This window comes from Nipponia nippon, unplaced genomic scaffold (assembly GCF_047370975.1).
Source record: "Nipponia nippon isolate SJK-2023a ecotype South Korea unplaced genomic scaffold, ASM4737097v1 scaffold_11, whole genome shotgun sequence".
Taxonomy (NCBI): domain Eukaryota; kingdom Metazoa; phylum Chordata; class Aves; order Pelecaniformes; family Threskiornithidae; genus Nipponia; species Nipponia nippon.
In genome coordinates this window covers 27,562,752-27,583,917 of record NW_028262302.1, presented here as the reverse complement: position 1 = coordinate 27,583,917, position 21,166 = coordinate 27,562,752, and the positions used below count along the sequence as shown (strand labels likewise).

Below are 21,166 nucleotides of genomic sequence, written 5' to 3'. Positions count from 1 at the left end.
CAGGCGCCATGCTCAGCCGGCACCCCGGTACGCAGGCGTCAGCACCAAAACCGCTTTCCCACCCGCTCCTCGGCGGAGGCAGGAGGCAGCGGTGGCCGGCCTGGAGCGGGACAGGGCGAAACCACCAGGGAACGCTCCGCGCGACGGGCGGGTAAGCCAGCCCCGCGGCTGGGACGTGGCCCGCACATCGCTCCCCGCAGCCGCGCCGGGCCCCCGTTACGAGCCGCGGCGCCGCGGCGAAGGGTGGCAGAAATCTCCCCTCCTGCCGGGACAGGGGGACGCTTGTACGTCGGTTTACCCCGTGGAGAAGTACAACGTCCCAGCTATATAAAATGTAAACCATACGTTGGAAGCCTCGCTGAGCAAACCCATCTTTGAGGAATACATACCGCAAGGCAGGGGAAGCGGAGGAGCGCGTTAACGAACACATCTCTCGGTATCGCACCTCCTGGGGTTTTAGATGCCAGCCGGCTGCGCTGCGAGCATTTCTGCAGCGAAATGAAATCAACTTCTTGGCATTCAGTAAACAAGGAAAAAAACCCCAAACCCCACCAGAAACATAAAATAGAGTGGGGTTTCAAATGCATGTAGTGTGGAGAGCACGTGACTTCACAAAACTAGCTTGAAATGAGGTTTTTCTAATATTAAAAAGTGGCAACACGGTGTTGTAACTGATGAGTATTATTGCAACAACGCAATCCTGTATCGGCGTCAAATGTGGGTCTAGCTAAGAGAACGTCCAGTGTTTCTTTGGTGTATGATATTAAGAGTAAAGAGCCTGTGTGCTTTGGACAGCACAACACGAAACTTCGAGACTACCTACCAGCGGACACAGCGTGGAACAAGCCAGTTTTCCATGGCAAAACTGGGTAAAGATTCACAACCAAATCTACAATAAGAGCGATTTGCTGTGTGAATTCCTGTCCACGCTGATTCTTTGTATTAAAAATATGGCAACAGAGATTAGAAAACATGTTAAAAATGCAGAATTTTCATGTCCTGAATGAAAAAAATTTAGAAATATGCATTTTTGCATTACGCAAGACAGATTTAAAACACACACAAACGAAAACCCTGTAAGGAGTTAAGAAAATGTGAACTGCATTTGCCCCACTGTCCAGACTGCGGACTGAGCAGCCTTCTCTCTGCACTCTTCCCGATCCAAATACTCCGAAATCTGTTTCGTCTTCAGAAAGTAGAGCTGGAGGCTACCGGTTCCTTTTGCTTCGATACTCAACGACGCAGACAGAACCAAGAAGACACAAAGCGCCGTCACAGAATCCGTCAGAAGTACATAGCTAGCTCATTTACAAAACGGTACCATCACAGTCATCTTGGGTAAATAAAAAGGTTTTTCCGGTTTACAAAATGAAAGTCTGACCTTTTCTTTGTTCCAGGCACTACTTAACTGAATATGTAAGGTTTACTACAGCATTGTCGGGGAGGGATTCCTTCCACAAATCCTACGATCCTTTTCGCAGGCTCCTTAGCGATGCCCGGTGTACGCCTTCAGCCACGAGGTCACCGAGGCAGCAGCGGACGAGATCATTCCCCCAGCGCTGCTGCTGGCAATGGGCTGAGACACCTGCGTGCTCTGGCTCTGCAGCATCTCTGCCTGCTGAGAGGGGATATCGCAGAACCTGGGGCTCGGCAGATTCTCCCAGTCTGTCCCTAGGTCCGTCTCTTCATCGCTGACGTGCTCGTCTCCGCTCTCATCCGTTTCGCCGGTGGCACTGGGATCCACAAACTCCATGGAGTCTTCGAGATCAGCGCTGATTTCGAAGGGTCCAGACCTGCGAACAGGGAGACAACGCCGTCAGCCCCTTTGGTACCGCGCGGGAGAGGGACCGTCGCTTTGCTGGCGTGAGTCCTAGGCACGCCAAAGCACCCTACTCTGTCACGTGTACGGCAGAGAAATTGAAATACCTCTCTGTTTATCAGCTGGCAGAGAAAAACTCGCTGGCTACAGAGATAACTGTATTGTGACCGCGGTGAAACCAAAACAGTTGGCCAAGGAAGTGATAGCTGGGTTCCGATCCACGGAGCAGGAACGGCGGAAGAGCTGTTCTGCTTTGGCAACGGAGAGCAAAACGCGCGCACACAAAAGAAAACGCCAGTGATAATAACTCATGGCTCCGCTGGTGGAAATCTCAGCTTGATGTGGCACAGCTTTTATTTTTGACATCAGCCCTGGCCAGGCCCAGGCGGCTGCGGCTCTGTCAGCGAGGGGAAGGGTGTAGTTTACAACTGACAGAACGGGGTTGGCACAACTCACCGGTGGAGACTTCCCATAGCAGCGCTTCACCCCGAGCCACATCTCGAGATCTTTTTCACCACGAGGCTGGTCAAACACCAGAACGGGCTGCCCAGAGAGGCTGTGGAGTCTCCATCAGTGGAGGTACCCAAACCCCCACGGTCCTGAGTAACTGGCTCTGGGTGATCTCCAGAGGTCCCAGCCCAACCCAGCTGGGCTGAGACTCCAGGTTTCCTGCTGCCACTGCCTGGTGGGAGAAGCAATTGCATCCCACCCCATCCCGCTGCTTTGCGCTGGCAGCCAAAATCTGAAACATCTTTACTGGGCCAAAGCAGGCAGTTTCAGAGGCCCGTGACCCACGGTCAGAGAGCCCGCGGTTTTCACGGGGGCGGTGAAAGGTGGATGCCCCGCAGCAAGCGGCGTCCCTGCCAAAGTTCATCCCAAAGCACAAAGATGCTCAGTGAAACAGGAGGAAGAGTTTAACACGGGTAAGAGTGTTTCTCCAGGTTTAGTGGGAGAAGTGGGAGCCTGAAGCAGTGATTTAGCATGGAAAACTTTAATCCAGACGATTAAAGCTTGGTAAAATTATATGTATCTGAAAACAGTAGCTTATAAAGGAAACTATTGGGCAACGATAGGCCTAGATATCTAAAGGAAAATAAAGAGAGCTGGTTGCTGCAACCTTTGCAGACAGCTGAGAAATTAAAGGTAAACACTCCCCTTTCATAATCCGGGAAGGAATGGGAGCGCTGCCTTCTGGCAAAGCATTCTGCTTAACAAGGCAACATCAGAAGAGAGTCATCATGTTTAAGGCCAGAAGGGACCATGAGATCATCTCAGGTGACCTCCTCTACAACAAAGGCCATTACGTTCCACCTGTTCCCCCTGTCCTGAGCCCAGCAACTTCTGCCCGATGAAAGCGTCCATTCCAGAAACTCATCCAGCCTTGACAGGACGACATACGGAAACGGAGACTCCCCACCTTCATTCTTGCGGGTAATTAAACTCTGTGTTAAGCGCATGCGCCTCATTTCAACCCAGCTCAGACTCTTTGCTTCCAATGGTGTCTATAAAGCCATTCAGTAGCCTCTATTTTCTCCCTGTGAAGGCGTGGAAATCAAGTCACCTCCCAGTCTCATCTCTGGCGAGCTAGGACAGTTTTATACAGACTAAACTGTTCTCCTCACTGGAGGTATTTTCTCCAACTCTTTCCTGTAATCTCTTCTTTTACTACCTGGACCTGACTGATGCCTGCGGAGCTCTGTAACGTCTGCCCAGAGAAATGAGCCCCGTCTCTCTGCTCAGCCTTTTCCTTCACACCCTGGGGATCCGTCAGGCTTAGCTTTTTGTCTGCTGTGGCACGCGGATCTTTTACAGCAGCCGCTTTCCAGGACACAGTTCTTCGTTCTCTGGGTATTTCCCGCACTCTCCTTGTTTTCAGACAAGCAGGAGCAAGCACATCATTTTTTCCAAACTGAGCTAGGTTACAAAGATTTGGCTCTCCGTATCTTTGGGCTGAATTGGTAGGGATACACCCAAAGAACATAAGGTAAGGTTAGAGGCATGCATTCAGTTCCTCTTAGGGGCACTGCGGGTTTTTAAATAAAACTAGATCTGTACACGAGAATAAAGTGGAAAAGCAGATTTCAGAACATTACTGTGTTTAAGGGGGAATAAAGCAGTAAGTCAGATTAAACAAATATTTGCAGACTGTCTCAGGCACAAGTGACTTGTGACTGGATTATCCCAACAGGGAAGCAATGTTGTTGGCTTTCTTATATTTAAGTTGTAAAAAAAAGGAAGATTATTGAGCCTGGTGCGTGCAGCCCACAGGAGCTGATGTTCTTTTCATCACGTACTAAGTTAATAGAAAAGTTGTCTTTAATCTTAATTTACATAGAAATTAGTATTATTTGAAGCGTCGACTTTGGGCTAGGGTGTTCATTGACTGGAAGTATTTTGGGAAAGCTTTACCTAGTATTCGTTTTACGGTTTATATTGCTGGATGCTCTTAGGTATTTACATGCTGGCAAGATGTGGGTAGGGTCCTATTTGGAGGCCAGTGAGACCGCCTGGCACACGCGCTGGCTGTCCCCTGGAGGGAAGGAGCTCCTGCTGCTGGGTGTAGGGGAAACAAGTCCACCATCAGCTGTGAAGCCTCCAGCTGAGCCTGCCACATGCAGAAGCCCAGCATACACACGTCTCTGAAATCTAATTTTCTACTCAGGACCCCCTTTTTCTGTCCTCTCCTGTCTCCTCCTTGTGACTACCCTGATTTCTGATGTGCTGAGGACTGACCCATAGGTAGAGGAGAAGAGAAGAATTTCCCCTATAAGTAACAAGGCAAATGCATAACTTCAAAAGGGATTCAGTCACAGGTGAGCTGAGATACTGCTTTTCTTACCTGCCCAAGTTCTCAGTGTCTGGGCTGACCAGGTACATAAGGTTCCTGAGCGTATGCAGTGGGTGCAACAGATCTAAATTTACATGCTACCATGGGGGAGGTAAGAAAAAGACATGATCAGTTACTGCAGGAAACCTGCGGGCACAGTTGATATTTTAAAAGCTATTTAAAGAATCCAAATGGGCATTCCCCCTACCTGAGAGAAGCAAAGGTGAAGGATATTAGCATTCAGCTTCTTCACTGCCCGCGTGAACCTGTGTCTGCTGAGATTCTCTCCGCAGAACTCACTGTTGAAACACCACACACACACACACATATATATACACAAAGCAAAATGCTGTGAAAATACACCTACTGGAGCAATCGGCATTCTGTGCCCTGGCCTCCTAACAAATCCCGGAGTAAACGTCCTTGCAGCAAGCACTTGTTTAAACTGTCCAGCCAGTTTCAGAGTGCTTGGGAGATGAATTTTTCACCTTGCAAGACTGTTAGCATTTCATCAACAAGCACTGCTCGCCCTAGCCTCACCGGTTTCAACAGGACAGGTCATGTAAACTGTATGAAACTCAACGATCCGCGGCAGCCAAGCTCTTTTGCCTCTCCTTTTAAATCTTCCATCATGTCCTGTTCCCAACCTTCTCCTCCTGTGAAGCCTGAGCACCCAAACAGCAGCATAAAAAAACTGTAGAGACCCTACACAACTTTTGTGCCCTCACTTCGGCAACCGCTATTTTAAACACTTAAAAGAATCTCAGCAGCTTATTTGAGACCTCTGGAAGACTGACCAGGCCTACAGCTTCCTCAGTACTTCTTCTGTACGGATCCCATCTGCTCCACATAGACGTTATAAATCTAACAGAGCTTTTCATCACAAATGGGGTTTATGCAACACACTCCCCGACGTCTGGCAGCCAGGTTATGTTCCCCATATTGCTGTTTTATCCCAAAGAGAATTACATCGCTGCCACACCATATTATGTAGCCTTGTTCTACAGCGCTTAATGTAGTGGAGCTATTCAAGATGACTAAGAGTTGCTGAATTGGGCTGGGATTTTGTAAAGCAAAGTAGGGTCTCATAAAATGAAAAGTGCTATTCATGGACTGTCATATTTCATTTCTAATTTGAGGATGCTGAACACGTCAATTAGAAAGCTGTTATTTTCAACCAGGATGGTTGGTCTACACTCTCAGGAGGTAAAAAAGGAGGGAGGGACTGGTAACTGTGGTCTAAAATCCCACTAGCCCTCCATCAAAATTAAACAGCCCAAAAATCCACGAGCCACCAACCATTACCATAAAAGCTTTTCCAAGTAATGACTTCGTTCACAAAACCAAACTGAATTAAGATCAGTCAAAACTGCTCACTGATTCACCTCCTCAGAGGCTTGCATTTACTTGCCTGTTGCAGAGCTTCCTGGGAAGATTTACGTCAAGTATGAGAGACAAAGTGTTAACAAGCTGAGTTGCATAGCACAATGCAGCACTGATGGTATAAGCAGGGTTATTATGTTCCATATCTAAAAGAAATAAAAACATCATGAAAGTCTCATTTTAAGTGAAGCCTCAGTGGGTGTGTTAATGTGTTACTGAAGTCTACCCTGGAAAATGTCATTTCTAAGTATTGAGAACAGCCTGAATCCAGCAATCATTTACAGTGAAATCTGTCAGAAGTTGGTAGAAAATAGTAATTCTTGGAATTCCTGTTAAAACGACGGCATGCGAACCATGTCAAAACTGTGAATAATTAACTTTATCTCTCTATTACATCGCGCTGTGTCCCAGTGAGCATTTCCTGCAAAAGAGGATTTCAGTGGACCTATATTTAGGTATTTATTTCTGACTCAGGTTTGTCTGGGTGAGAACAAACGGACCGGGCTACTGCTCCTTGGTCCCTTCTGTTGGCATCCAAGGCTGCAAGTTCTACGGCTTCTGGAGGATCCCAGATGCCCAATCAGACCTTGGGCCTTACCTGGTCCTTGTGTAGTCTTCTTCTCCTCCACCCAATTGTAATAGGCTGAATAGTCTCCATTATTGGGAAGGGTTATCCAAGGCCCTGTGATACTGATGCTGGTGTCCCCGTTATGATCATCACACACCCATCTCCCAGAGAGATACGTGGTTCTCCTGGCTTCCGCGAGCTTGCTCACAGTGCTAGAGGTCATAGCGTTGTCACTCTCAGAAGACACATCTGCAGGATCTCTGTAGCACCCGAAGAGGAATAGAGTGTTTTTAAAGGAGTTTTAAAAATACAGAGATGTACTTGGCAGGCACTCAGCCAGATTTCACAGTGAACAAAATGCTTGTAGAAACACTCCTGCAAAACTCCTTATTCCCCAAACTACCCTCCTTTGTTCTGGGATTTTTCATTATCTATTTTAAGAAAGTTTAACACTGGACATATACCTCAGATCTCAGACTAGATATAAGGAAGAAATTTTTTACAATGAGGGTAGTGAAACACTGGAACAGGTTGCCCAGAGAGGTGGTAGATGCTCTATCCTTGGAAACGTTCAAGGCCAGGCTGGACGGGGCTCTGAGAAACCTGATCTGGTCGTAGAAGTCCCTGCCAGTTGCAGGAGGGGTGGACTAGATGGCCTTTAGAGGTCCCTTCCAACCCACACCGTTCTGTGATTCTATGATCTCTCAGTGGGGAGATGCTAGCACCTCCAGATTCTTCTATTCTGGACCTCCATCTTTGGGTCATCTTTGCCTTTGGGAAACACCTCCTTCTCCCCACAGATGCTAAGGGAGCCAGAGCGTCTGGCTTAGACTTATATGACTCACTTCTGGGTGTCTAAAGCTAAGCAAAATGAGTCCAAAAGTATAAGCCTTCTGTACCTCATGCTTGTCTTTACTTCTTCAATGGGAAATATGACTGATGTTAGCTCCAGGATATGCGTCCGACGAAGATTTGCCAGATGCTCATACTGGGTTTTCAAGTCATAGGTTTTTTTCTCTACCAAGTCTCCCAGCTTGCGGTTAAGCCTCTGAATCTTCTCTTTCTTCTCCTGATGACGCTGAGCCCTGCGATAATGCTTCTGGTTCTCCTCCTTAATTCTCAGAAGCCCCTCCGTGTCTGTGAAAACAGCAGCAGATGTTAGCCTTGGAAAAGGAGCTGTGAGGTACTTGTAGTAAGCTTGAGAAAAGCATTATTAATATTTATAGAAAACAAGATCTATAGCAGCTTAAAACAGAAAACCCTGCTGAACTATTAACATTTTCCAGCTGCTAAGCGGTACAACTTTTTAATCTTTTCTGAAGATCTCCAAAGAGACTGAAATTGGGATTAATCTTTCCCTATCATTTACTCAGCTATTTTTGGATTTGGAGCAGAAAAGCCAAGATTTCACAGTTTAATTAAACTTCTGAGGTAATCATCATGACAGAAATAGCTTGACTGTACATGTTTGCAAGGTGCTGGCCAAAAAGACACGCATTGCTTGCAGCCAAAATCAAGTGCAGATAGCATCTTCATTCACCATTTCTGGCACTGCTGCTTCGATTCGCGTATGTTAGTTGGGCTTCGCACTCATGTATGTGCCCTTAAAGCGCTTGGATCCCAACGGCGCAGACTTCTTGTTACCACAAGGGAACGCTGACTAGCTCCCTTTCCAGTCACGTAAAGAGAAACGCGCTTACGTACTGAAGTGCTGCAACCGTCTCCATGTGTTGGGCACACCAAGGCTTGGAAAAATATCCCTCAAGAGCATCTGCTGATTCTTCTATAAAATAATTGACTGCAGTAATGCTTCCACAAACATATGGTGCTAAAGAGAGTGAGAGTTAACCTCCTCTGTCTTTCAAAAGCATAGGAAAATATTTCTTATATGCACTGTGCTGGTTTTGGCTGGGATAGAGTAAATTTTCTTCCTAGTAGCTAGTAGGGGACTATGGTTTGGGTTTGTGCTGGAAACAGTGTTGATAACACAGGGATGGTTTGGTTACTGCTGAGCAGCACTTACACACAGTCAAGGCCTTTTCTGCTCCTCACCCCGCCAGCGAGGAGGCCGGGGGGCACGAGGAGCTGGGAGGGGACCCCAGCTGACCCCAGGGATCTCCCACACCGTATGGCGTCATGCTCAGCATATAGAGCTGGGGGAAGAAGAAGGAAGGGAGGGGACGTTCGGAGTGATGGCGTTTGTCTTCCCAAGTCACCGTTACACATGATGGAGCCCTGCCTTCCCGGGAATGGCCAAGCGCCCGCCTGCTGATGGGAAGTAGGGAATGAATTCCTTGCTTTGCTTTGCTTGTGCACGCGGCTTTTGCTTTAACTATTAAACTGTCTTTATCTCAACCCATGAGTTTTCTCACTTTTACTCTTCCAGTTCTCGTCCCCGTCTCACCAGGGAGGAGCAAGCAAGCAGCTTTGTGGGGTTGAGTTGCTGGCTGGGGTTAAACGGTGACGCACACTCTCCAAATACACGTCTAAAACTCTTAATGCACCGTAGTTTGAACGAAAGCCCCCATCTACTAGTCACTTACTTCCCATTTTTACAGCCGAAAAGAAGCAGTGTTAGTCAGACTCTCTTACAGCAAGGGATCACTTTCCTGTCATCAAGAAGTGGGATAACTGCCCTGTGCACAGAAGGGAAGCACTAAGCCCTGACATCGTTTTACTGATACATTTTGGTTGCAAGGCACAGGTGAGACCAGAGCTACAATAAGGATGCTCCGTGGCACCTGCTACTCAAAGCTGCATTATTGTATTGGGTTTCTGTGGCAAGGTTTTGGTAGCGTGTGGGCTATAGTGAGAAGCTGCTAGAAGTTTCCCCTATGTCCAACAGAGCCAATGCCAGCCGGCTCCAAGACGGACCCGCTGCTGGCCAAGGCTGAGCCCATCAGTGACGGTGGTAACACCCTTGTGACAACATATTTAAGGGAAAAAAAGTTTCTGCACAACAGCGATTGCAGCCAGAGAGAGGAGTGAGAATATGCGAGAGGAACAGCCCTGTGGACATCAAGGTCAGTGAAGAAGGAGGGGAGGAGGTGCTCCAGGTGCCAGAGCAGAGATTCCCCTGTAGCCTGTGGTGAAGACCATGGTGAGGCAAGCTGTCCCCTGCAGTCCATGGAGGTCCACAGTGGAGCAGAGATCCACCTGCAGCCCGTGGAGGTCCACGGTGGAGCAGGTGGATGCCTGAAGGAGGCTATGACCCCATGGGGAGCCCAGGCTGGAGCAGGTTTGCTGGCAGGACTTGTGACCCTGGGGAGGACCCACGCTGGAGCAGCCTGTTCCTGAAGGACTACAGCCCGTGGGAGGGACCCACGCTGGAGCAGCTGGTGAAGAACTGCAGCCCGTGGGAAGGACCCATGTTGGAGAAGTTCGTGGAAGACTGTCTGCCATGGGAGGGACCCCACGCTGGAGCAGGGGCAGAGTGCGAGGAGTCCTCCCCTGAGAAGGAGCGGCCGAGACAGCGTGGAATGAACTGACCCCAACCCCCATTCCCGTCCCCCTGTGCCCCTGGGGAGGAGGAGGTAGAGAAAATCAGGAGTGAAGCTGAGACTGGGAAGAACAGAGGGGTTGGGGGGAAGATGTTGTAATATTTAGGTTTTATTTTCTCATTACCTTACTCTGATTTTTATTGGTAATAAATTAAACTAATTTCCCTGAGTCGAGTCTGTTTTGCCCATGACGGTAATTGGTGAGTGATCTCTCCCTGTCCTTATCTCGACCCACGAGCCTTTCGTGATATTTTCTCTCCCCTGTCCAGCTGAGGAGGGGAGTGATAGAGTGGCTTTGGTGGGCACCTGGCATGCAGCCAGGGTCAACCACCACAACTATATACTACTAAAATCAAGAAAACTTCTAAGAAGCTACAGCTACCTCAAACAACACATTCAGACTGCCAGTCTTCCCAATAGTGGAGCACAAAAATTAAAGGCTACGTCTGAAGAACGGGACCCAAGACCGGTTCCCATCCGTGGGTCTGTGCCCAGCCACGCCTGGCCAGCACCCGATGCCCTCCTGGTAGTTCTGGTTTGCACCTGCAGAGCTGGGACTGCACAGACCTGGCTGGTCCCTGGTCTGGCAGGGTGGGAGACCAGGACTGCCGGTACCCCTCAGAGTGCCCCTGCCCCCGCAGACACAGAGGGTGCTTTCTCCAAACGTCAGGAATTATTTCTAGTCGTCTAACTGATCTGTTGCGATCCATGATGTGTTTGGTAGGAAGGAAGACCTGATACGTGGGGGATGCAAAGTTCCAAATTAAAGAAGGTGAGAGTAGTTTCCCCATGCAGATAAGAACTAATAATCCTCAGGCTTATAAAATAAGTGACCCTCTGTCAGAGGAACCGTAGGAAAAAAAAAAAAATCAACCTTTCTCTGAGCGACACCAAGAATACTTATGTGCCAGCTAGTAATTCAGTTTCTTTTAAGCATTCCTGTAACATCAACAGAAAATCAATTCATGCTTGCATTCACATTCCCAAACTCTCCCTTTGCACAAAGAACAAAGAGACAGAGGAGGAGTAAAAAGTCCACCTGTTCAATTTGCACATTCACGTTGTACTTGAAAGGCTGTTTTTTCACAGAGCGAACTCCCTTTTCTGCAGGGCCAACAGCAATTATTTGGGAAGCAGGGGAGAACACTGCACACACATTTCCTCTTTAGCAGTCCCAGTGCAGAAACAACTGTCCTTTTTTTGGCACAGCGCCTCTGCTTTATGACCCGGTTTATGAGGTGATTAAAATTTGTCCCCAAAAGTATTTCAGGACACCACTATGTCCCACACATCTACACTGCCTGATAAATGCAAGCGCAGGCACACCGATCTCTGCCCAACAGAGAGCCATGCCAGATATTTGCAAGATTGCCTCCTTGGACCGTTCTCTGCAGACAGAAGGCAAACACACATATTTTAAAAGCTTACTTTAAGCACCACCAATTATTGAGGTATCCAGTCAACTGCAAAAGCAGGAGCCCAATGTTGTAGAAATTGTTCTTATTTCAGAAAACTAAACTATGCCATATCCAAGAGAAGAGAAACAATCTATTCACATTTTCTAATGTGGTCCAAGAGTGAACCAAGTTGAGTTCCTGATCTGTCAGCTACCCATGGCAAGAGTTCATTTTGGGTCTACCTGCAAGAGCAGTTTTGGGGTAACTGAGCTAACAACAGGTTGGTTGGGCAATAGTTAGGTCAGTTCATGGGTTAAATCTCAGCAATTCCACTATGAATCAGGGAAGTTGCAAAAGCTGTGAATAATGCGCTTCACAGAATAGTAAAGTGGAGGAACTCCCCTCCCCAGTTGGTCCTAACATTTTGCCACCTTCAGAGCTGCATTTTGAGAAAAGGTGACAAAGTTCCTCAAAGTCACATTGATTTCCTCTTCCCCTTTCTTCACAGGCTAAAAAGAACAAGTAGTTATTATCTCCTTTGTAATAATCTTCTGCCTGCTGGAAAGGTTGCTTTTCTTCACCTTCCTCTTCTCTAAACCAAATCAAATATCAATTTTCTTAGCCATTCCTTGTGTTTTATCCCTAATATTCTCCTCCGGACCTTCTCCAGTTAATTTGTATCTTAAATTCCTCAAACTGCACTCCAGACTTCCACTGAGGTAACACCAACACCAAGCGCAGCAGGATAATTGCTTCCATCTTAAACACAATGCTTGTATTAGTATAACCCAGAATAAGGTCTGAACCTTTCTGGAGCAGCATTAGATTGATATTTTTTATTTAATTTGCAATTCCCCAGATTGTTTCCTGTCAAGTCCCACCACTGTCCCCTACTTTGGGTTTATATGTTTCTCTTTCCTAAACAACGCACACTCAACTCGGTTCTTTTCAGATGATATTGTCAATTTATCTGCATGATTTTGAATTTGATCCTGCTCTCCACAGCATCCACCTCGGCTTCCTCCATTCCACCTTCTATCCGACCATGCAAGCTATTATGGAAAATACCGAACAAAACTGGGCCAGGAACCGGTTCCTGCTGAGCTCCACCTGTCTCAGCTCTTTGAATGCAGCCTTTCTAGTCTTTTGTGTCAGCCTCACAGTGACGACACCCAGAGGAAACGTCTTTGAGACAGTTTGGGCTAGTGCCCAATGGCAAGGTACGTTGCATCTTCTGCTTTCTCCTCCCATTAGACCGCTTGATTCCCAGACAAGGCGTTGATTTGACGTGGCCTATTCTTAACAAAGTGATGCCAATTCTTAAATTACCTTATCTTCTAACTACCTACGAAGTGGTCAGAGGTTTATAATAGGATGACTGCGTCATCAGTTCTTCCTCCACCCTTTGAAAAAAGATGTTGTTTTCACTGTTTCCTGGGGCATCCTCTCTCCCTCCTGTGTTCTCAAGTACTCCACAGACTACTTCAGCTTGTTCCTTAAGTTCACAAAGGTGAATCTCGTAAGGCCTTACTGACACAATCAAAATACTACTTAGCTGGCTGTTTCCTTTCCTTAGCCTGCGGTCCTCTCATAATGTAAAATTTAATCTGGCTAAGCAGCTGATCACATTTTCTTTGTGAGAAGACGAAGCAACGGCGGCACTGAATGCTTCAGACTTCTCCGCATTGTTATTTGCTCTCTTTCCTGTTAACTAACAGGCTTGCCTACTCCTTCGTCTTTTTCTTATTATACATTTCTTATTGTTACTATCCATCCTCCTTATTAATTGAAAATCATTTTGCATCTCAGCCTTTTTGATGTTATCACCGCAAGCTGGTGCTATTACTTTATAACTACTCTCAAGTATATGCCTGTGCTTCCACTCTCTGTATGGCTCCTCTTGAATTTCAGGTGATAAAAATGTTCCCGATTCAATCGATACGCTTCTGAATATGCTTCCTATCTTTCCTTTCCATGCAGGTTGTAAGGAATGCTGCATATTCTCTTCTGAAAAAGGACGCTACAAATCTCTCGTATAAAATATTTAATGAGTTTCAAAACTGAAGCTGCTGCATGGTAGCAACTCACCAACCTGTGCCATATTTCAGCGAGTCTTGCTCAAGTAGGATTTTAGGATTTCTAGACAGGTGTGGGTTAAAATTCATCAGTTACATGAAATTCGTAACAGCTGCAGAGCTGTTTGCTCCCCTTTATCAAGGGGAAGCCATCAGAAACACTACACTGAATAAAGCCATCTCTAAGGACAAAGCCAAAGTCACGGGCTGCTAAGCATTTACTTTTAAAGCTGTTGCAAAATGATCTCCAGCAAGCTGAATAATGTCTGCTGTTTGCTAATTAAAACACAAGGATAAAAAGACTAAAATCCACTCACCGATATGCCTTCAAGCTGATTTAAGAAGTGACGGTTTAGAAATTCACCATTTTTAAAAACTAACACTCAAATTCACATTGATTGATTTTTCACTCGGAGGCACGGGGTTTTACACATCACAAAAGCACGGGCATTACTCACGTCTTGTCATTTCATCATTTTCTTTGCAAATGGTCTGTTTCAGCTGCTCAATCCTCATCTTGCAAGACATTATTTTCCATCTCTGAAAAAGAACATTCAGCAACTCTAGGGCACAAACGACTTCAAACACACTGACTAATGATTAACAACAAAGCCAGCAGCTTTAGCGCAAAACGAGCAGGATGTTCTTAATTGGATCAGATGAACAAATAAATATTTCATATGCTGTTCTGTGCACAGAAGAATGCCACAAACAAACCGAATACTTAGTATAAAGTCAATCAGTGTAATAAGTTATTGAACAAATCTAGTAAGAAATGAAAAATATTGACGGTTTGGAGCACTCTGCTTGCAGAGCCAATTTCAGTTTTGCTTACAACAGGCTTTTGGGGAAAGCAACACAACGCCCTCAAGGTAAATTGTAACTTTAAACTATGAGATCTAGGAATTCAGAGAGTTTAAAAACTATGGGACGCTTTGAACAACTCACCAGCTGATCAGTTATCTCTTTCCCTTCCATGGCCTTCAAAACACTAGAGGAAAAAACATGATTGAAAGTTTTATGACTATCTGGACTACGTCTGTCTCCAGCAACAGTGCGTTAGAGAGACTGTTTTGTTTTTCTGAGAGTTCTTATAGTTTATTTTCATCTAATAACTACGACTTACTGTTTTTGGAATTCCCTCTGTTTGGTTTTAAGATGCATCAGCCTTTCTTTCTTGTCTGAAAACCTGGAAGAGATTAAATGTTTTTATCGATATTTTGCACAATATGGCATTGTAAGTTGTCTGAAACAATAAAAAGACTGAAGCTTGTGGGAGTCTTTAAGCCTCAACTATCTGTCTTAATCTTTGGAAGTAATGGCTAAACCTATAAAGCTCTTGCAGAATTCTAGAACATCTGTCTCACGGGAATTGCAACAGAACCTCTAAGCTGAGGAAACACCAGCTTGTATTATTGAACTCGTAAGCAAATTACTTGCTATTTCCACAAGACTTATAGCTTAGCAATATCAATATTTTGTGTATTAAGAAAAACATATAGTACTCTGAAAACCTCTAGTCACTGGAGAAATTAAGAGCACTATCTCATATACCGTAGTGTTAGCCTGAACTGCGTTATTTCACAAGCTGTGATGGTTTTAGCTGAGTCCACTCCGGTAGTGGGAAATGCAGGTTTTCATACATTAGGCACTGCTTTTTCTCCTTTCTAACGTGGAAATGTCTCAAACTTTGTTCATTAATGGGTCCAAATAGGACAGTACTCTCTCAAGAGTTTTACATGATTTCCAAATCACATAATTTGTATTAGTAACAAATGATTTAGGGGTCATCATCCTGTGTTTTCACCCTTTGAATATGCAGCAGCCACGTTCTGCTCCCCTCCACGTTCCACAACGTATTGCGAAATACATTTAAAGAACATAGCATATGAACGATGCATATTGAGAAATTGCAATGAAGCATGAAGTGACAAAGCTAACAGTAAGAGCAAACAGCAAGGGAGACAGCCAGGAGATTTAGATGGCATAAAAAATAGCAAATGTGCTTTGTCTTCTGCCAGTGTATGGCTTTCCAACTTTCCTTTGTGCTTCCCATGTTACAGCACCATCCTGATTCACACCTCAAAAGTGTGTCTTGGGTTAAGTCCAAGTACAGAAAAACAATTCATTACATTTCCCTCTGGAACACGTAGAATTGACAATTTCGTCCTAACGGAGGCCTAATATTTCACGTACAACCCATCAAGTCCTTTATTTCAGGAATATCTGAGCTTTATTTGTAAAGAATCATACAGTAAGCCTTGACAGGATGGCATCTTGTGCCTCCTTCTGCTCAGCTCTGTGGGTTTGATTTCAGGTAAAACTTTAAAATGCTTCATTTCTTTCCTTGAAGTGCTGAAGTCTGAAAGCTTGGTGACTAACTTCGGGTTCAGAAAGTGTGTAATCACCCTTCCAGATGACATTAGCATTAAAACAACAACAAAACTACCGGCTGCTGCCTTCGTAGTCAACCAAAAATATCTGTTTTCCTTCCAAAACAAACCAAAACCAAACGCAGGTGCTCGGCATAAACGCCAGAGGCCACACATGAGGCAAAGGAATGTGGTACAACTGGAGCCCGGCTGCTCAGCCCGGGCGCAGTCGTTATTCCTGCGTGTCCTCGCCCCACCAGTCATCGTGGAAATTACAAAAGCGCACTGTACTAGACTCCTGTTTACCACAGAGTAATGCACACCTACTGTACCCCTGACCTTTGGCTGCGACCAAAAATAACTTGGCCCAGAAACACACCACTCGGCAGTCACACAGGGAGAGCGCGCTGGGGTAATTTGGCAATTCTTGTTTTCAAAGCCGGATTAATGGGCACGGAGTCTGACTAAACGCCATTACCTGAATCACGTCCATCACATCAGCAAAAAGTTGAATGATCTGTCAAGAATCTGGGACTAAATTAAGTTCTTACTGGGGAGGGAAGATAGAAATAGTTGTGAAAGCCTGCAAAAATTACAGCTCACCACGCACTTCAGCAACTATGTCAAACAGCTCCTACAAACTTCTTTAGCAGGTTTCTCCTAAGCAAACATTTCCATTTCTTTATATAGCCCTAATTTTAATTGCATCGCATCGCGTAACGAATTTTTCTCTATATATCTACAGCCTTTCAATTTGGCAAAGAAACAAAACTTTGGATGAACTATTATAGGAACTCCCATAAAACGTAAACTGAGAGAAGCAGACAACTCAACATCTCAAATTATCCATTAAATGTTTCTCTTTTCTCAAGTCTTATCACATTAAGTTGAGATTTTCTACAGTTACCTGGCTTATTTCCACACGTTCATAATTAGAGAGAAGTAACCAGAAAGGAGGACTTCCTAATCTATAGGAATTAATTAATGTTGAAGGAGTTAAGGACAGCAATAGGTGCTTCCATTACTGTACCTATTCACTACAATAAAACTCCATTGCTGCAAAAAGTCACTATTCCTAATCATAACCCACAGCTTAGAGAAGTCAGAGAGGCTTAGACGTCACAATTACATTGTCTTTGGCTTTTGCCATCTGCAGACATATAACACAAAGCCATTTAGTGTGCTTGTAAAATACACTCTGCGAATTTATGCAGATGACAGGCTGGAGTAAACTCCCGGGAGCAAGAAGAGTCTCTGAGCTGAAACCAACACCAAGATGCCGGCTTCGCTTTTGAATACACAACACATTACTAATGAAAAGATGAACATCAGCAATTATTTTACTGGAGGACTTCCGGACTACTCATCCTTAATTGTAGCTGTACTTCAATAATTAATCTTAACAGCTCCTCAATCTCTCCCCCTCACAGATACAGGGTGTGATTTTTGCCAGACATATGAACAACTTCAATCTTACTGTAGCTTTTATAAAAATTAGCACACAAAACAGTCCAATGAAAAGAAATCTGAAATAATCCTTACTGTCAGACCATGAAATCATTTATCTTCTTATAAGGGAAAAAAAAAAAAAAATCACAAGAAAATTCTAAAAATAAACCACTGCTGGATACGAGGGTTAATGCTTGCTTTCTTTACTTTTCACAAGAGAGAGAACAACCCTTTCCTCCAATCCGTAACACTTCAAAAATTAAAACAGGAGACCCAAGTGACCCCACACACTTCCACGCTCTGCATTTCTCACACCGAGTCACACAGAAAAGCCCTTGTCATGACCCTGTCGGCCTCCTCCAGCACCAGTCACGACGCTGATCTAAAATTAACCCAGGTACTACTAGAAGGCATAAAATAAACAAATAAATAACGATGACAGTCAACACCACCTGAAATCCAGACAGTGAACTGCACCTGTCCCTGCGTGACTTTGCCATGGCGCGTGGTCACCGTTTAAAAAGTCGCTCCCTCTGCTCACATCGCAAGAAATTCACAGACACCCGCTTGCTGCTTGCAAAGAGGAAACAAAGAAAACCGACCTCTAACGTGACAGGCTCACTCTCTCTCACTCCAATTCAGCCATTCCAAGTATTAATTATAGAATGCAGACACAATGTTTCAAGCACAGTTTCAAAAAGAAGTAATTCCATTCTCTCCAACAGAACAAGAAGAAACCCAAGCTTTACGAACCTTCGTCCCTACACTGAGCGTTCCTGTGGCAATCAAGCACGCTTGTGTTATTCACGTCATGTTATTCATATAGGTTATGTTGCTCCTTTAATTCATTAATAGGAAGTTGCTGTTTTCAATGAATTGCACTACTGCTTGGGAAAGTTTTAAGCAGCAGGAGAAACAAAGCCTGGGGAAACTGAGCATACAGGGAGGCCCCCCAGAATGGAGGCTCTAGGAGAACAGAACAGCAGTCATCCCCACAGATGGAACCACGATGTCCAGGCAGAAGGGGAAAAAAAAAGACAAAAAAAAACCCCAAGGAGACTAATTCCTGCAGTTAAGAAACACTGTAAATATACAGAACATTTTCTAGTCACAGATGAATGGGACAGTTAAAGCATCTTAGGAAGATGCAGTGAAAACTGTCAGACAGAAAAGCTCATCTTGTTTCACATGAGAAGATACAAGGAAGAAAAAGAGGTGGGTTTTGGTTTGGGTTGGGTTTTGGTTTTTTTTTTTTTTTTTTTCAACAAGCTGTTGCTTCTGGTACTTTGGCTAAGGCTGCTTCTTTATGGTTTCATTTTTCTGATGGGTAGACAAACTTCTTAAGCCTTGGTTAACACAGAACAACAGCGGTCGCACTATAACGGAGGCTACAACTGAATTTCTATAATTAAGCCAGATGTTTAGCCAAAATTTTAAGGCGACAAAAGGGGCAGGAAAAAAATAGTTGGTTCACGTTCCAAACACCAAACCCAATTTTTTCATGGAAGCTGCAGATAATCCCAAGCAGTCTCACACAAACACACGTTTCCCATCTATTTTAGAAAGACTAAATACAGTTTGTGGTTCCATGACAGAGTCTTTCATGTAAAAAAAAAAAGAAAAAAAAAAAAAAGAAATCCCACCCAGTGACAGACTAAGGTCTCAATTTTGCAAGGTGATTCACGCTGGCTGACACCCTGTGCCCGCTCCCACGGGCGTTAATGGAAGAAAGACACCGCCGTCCCCTTGGCTGTTCTTGTATTTGGCAGAAGGAGGCAAAGAGCCTTTCGTGCGAGGACCAGACCGCACCACACGCTGCTTACTGCCTTCCCAAAATAGTTCAAGAAATCACTCTCAACAGCTGCTAACGAAGCTACAAATGAAGGACCGAGAACGCGGCATCAGCTAAAAATCAGAGCTATTCCGGAGACGGCGCTGGGCAGACTTTTGAAGAATCTGGGATGGACATGCTGTGAATGACAGCTACGGAGGGGTGATCTGCATCTGAGTCATATAATGAAAATATTTGCTTATTGACGTAACGCTCATTCAGCTGCCCTCCCGTAGAGCCAACGCTTTGCAACAAGGAGCAGGAAGGTGCGTGATTAACTCAAGTGGAGTATTTTTTGTGATTCTAAAAGGGGGCTCGTGATTAGGACTATCTATATAGCCAAGAAAATAAAAGAAGGTGCCATTTTCTTGCACACCTTCCTGATTTTGCTTAACGATTTAGAAGACTACCAGTTTAACGCACGCTACTGAAAATAAGATACGCATGTCAAATATCCTACCGCACGGCTCTCTTTTTGCCCTGAACTGTCTGGAGCTTCTGTCGGCTACATCAACACGGGCACGCCTGCTGACAGCTGCACCTGACTAAGTGAAAGTCGGGGCGTATTATTATTAATTATTATTATTATTATTATTATTTTAAGCAGCACGCTGCAGGTCCTGCTCTGCCCGCCTGCCTGGGGCGGCCCCCCCAGCAGACAGCCCCGGCAGCGGCAGGACCGTTCCCCCGCCCCGCACCCGGAGCCCCCCGACCCCCGTTTACCGCCCCCCGCCCCGGGAGGGAGCTGCTGAACAGCGGGGAACGGGGACAAACCGACCCCCATCCCCATCCCCATCCCCTCCGGCCCTGAGGGGAGCGGGGGAGGGGCAGCCCAACGGCCGCCGCTCGAGGCAGGGCGGGGACGGGCGGTCCCCCGGCGACGGGGCAGGGGAGGGGGAGGGTGTCCCGTTCCGCCCGCCGCCCCGTCCCGTCCCCTCGGGGCCGCCGGTACCTCTCCGAGTCGCGACCGTCGAAAAAAACGAAGTCTCCGCTCTGGACGCACTTGGCGCAGGTGAGACGGCGGCGCGTGGTGTTGCAGAGCGGGCACCGCTCCACCGCCACGTACAGCCCCTCGGCGTCCTCCTCGGCGCCCCGCAACGCCGCCGGCCCGGGCCCGGGCCCGGGCCCGGCCCCGTCGCCACCGCCACCGCCCTGCCCGCCGGGCTGCGGCCGGCAGCCGCTGGGAGACGCCATGATGGGCTCCCCGCGCCGCCGGTCACGTGGGACTTTGTTTTCGGGCAGGGGCATTGTGGGAAGCGGGAGCTGGGGCGGTGAGGGCGGGCAGGGGCCGCAGGGAGGGGCCGCGCCGTCACGGCCTGAGAAATAAACATTTCGGTCTTCCTTCGCTCAGCCTCTCCGCCTGCGAGGGGAAGGAGCGCTCGCCCCTTCCCTGCTCCCTGAGGAGAGCTCCTCGGTGGAAAAGGGCGTGGGGGTGTCGGTCGGCAGCTGGCTGAATGTGAGCCGGCAGTGTGCCCAGGTGGCCAAAAAGGTCACTAGCCTCCTGGCTTGTATCAGGAACAGTGTGGCCAGCAGGACCAGGGCAGGGATTATCTCCTTGTACTGGCACTGGTGAGGGCGCCCCTCGAATCCTGTGCTCAGCGCTGGGCCCCTCAGCCCAAGGCGGCCATGGAGGGGCTGGAGCGTGGCCAGAGCAGGGCAGCGAGGCTGGGGCAGGGGCTGGAGCCCAAGGCTGGGGAGGAGCGGCTGGGGGAGCTGGGGGTGCTCAGCCTGGAGAAGAGGAGGCTGAGGGGAGCCCTCATCGCTCTCTGCAACTGCCTGAAAGGAGGCTGGAGCCAGGGGGGGGGTCGGTCTCTTCTCCCCAGGAACAAGCGATGGGATGAGAGGGAACGGCCTCAAGCTGCGCCAGGGCAGGGTTAGGTTGGATATTAGGGAAAACTTCTTCACCGAAAGGGCTGTCAGGCCCTGGCCCAGGCTGCCCGGGGCA

At 46.7% G+C, this 21,166-nt stretch overlaps 1 protein-coding gene across 1 annotated transcript; it reads right to left on the bottom strand.

The window, feature by feature from the left end:
* Window positions 1-622: 622 nt before the first annotated feature.
* Window positions 623-20,469, bottom strand: ATG14 (autophagy related 14). Its single transcript, XM_087748102.1, has 10 exons — window positions 20,174-20,469; window positions 14,696-14,758; window positions 14,518-14,560; window positions 14,028-14,109; window positions 7,497-7,734; window positions 6,628-6,857; window positions 6,058-6,175; window positions 4,855-4,945; window positions 4,659-4,744; window positions 623-1,793 (listed from the first exon to the last, which is right to left on the bottom strand). The coding sequence occupies exons 1-10, from the start codon at window positions 20,467-20,469 to the stop codon at window positions 1,487-1,489; spliced, it is 1,554 nt and encodes a 517-aa protein (XP_087604228.1). The 3' UTR covers window positions 623-1,486.
* Window positions 20,470-21,166: the final 697 nt, after the last annotated feature.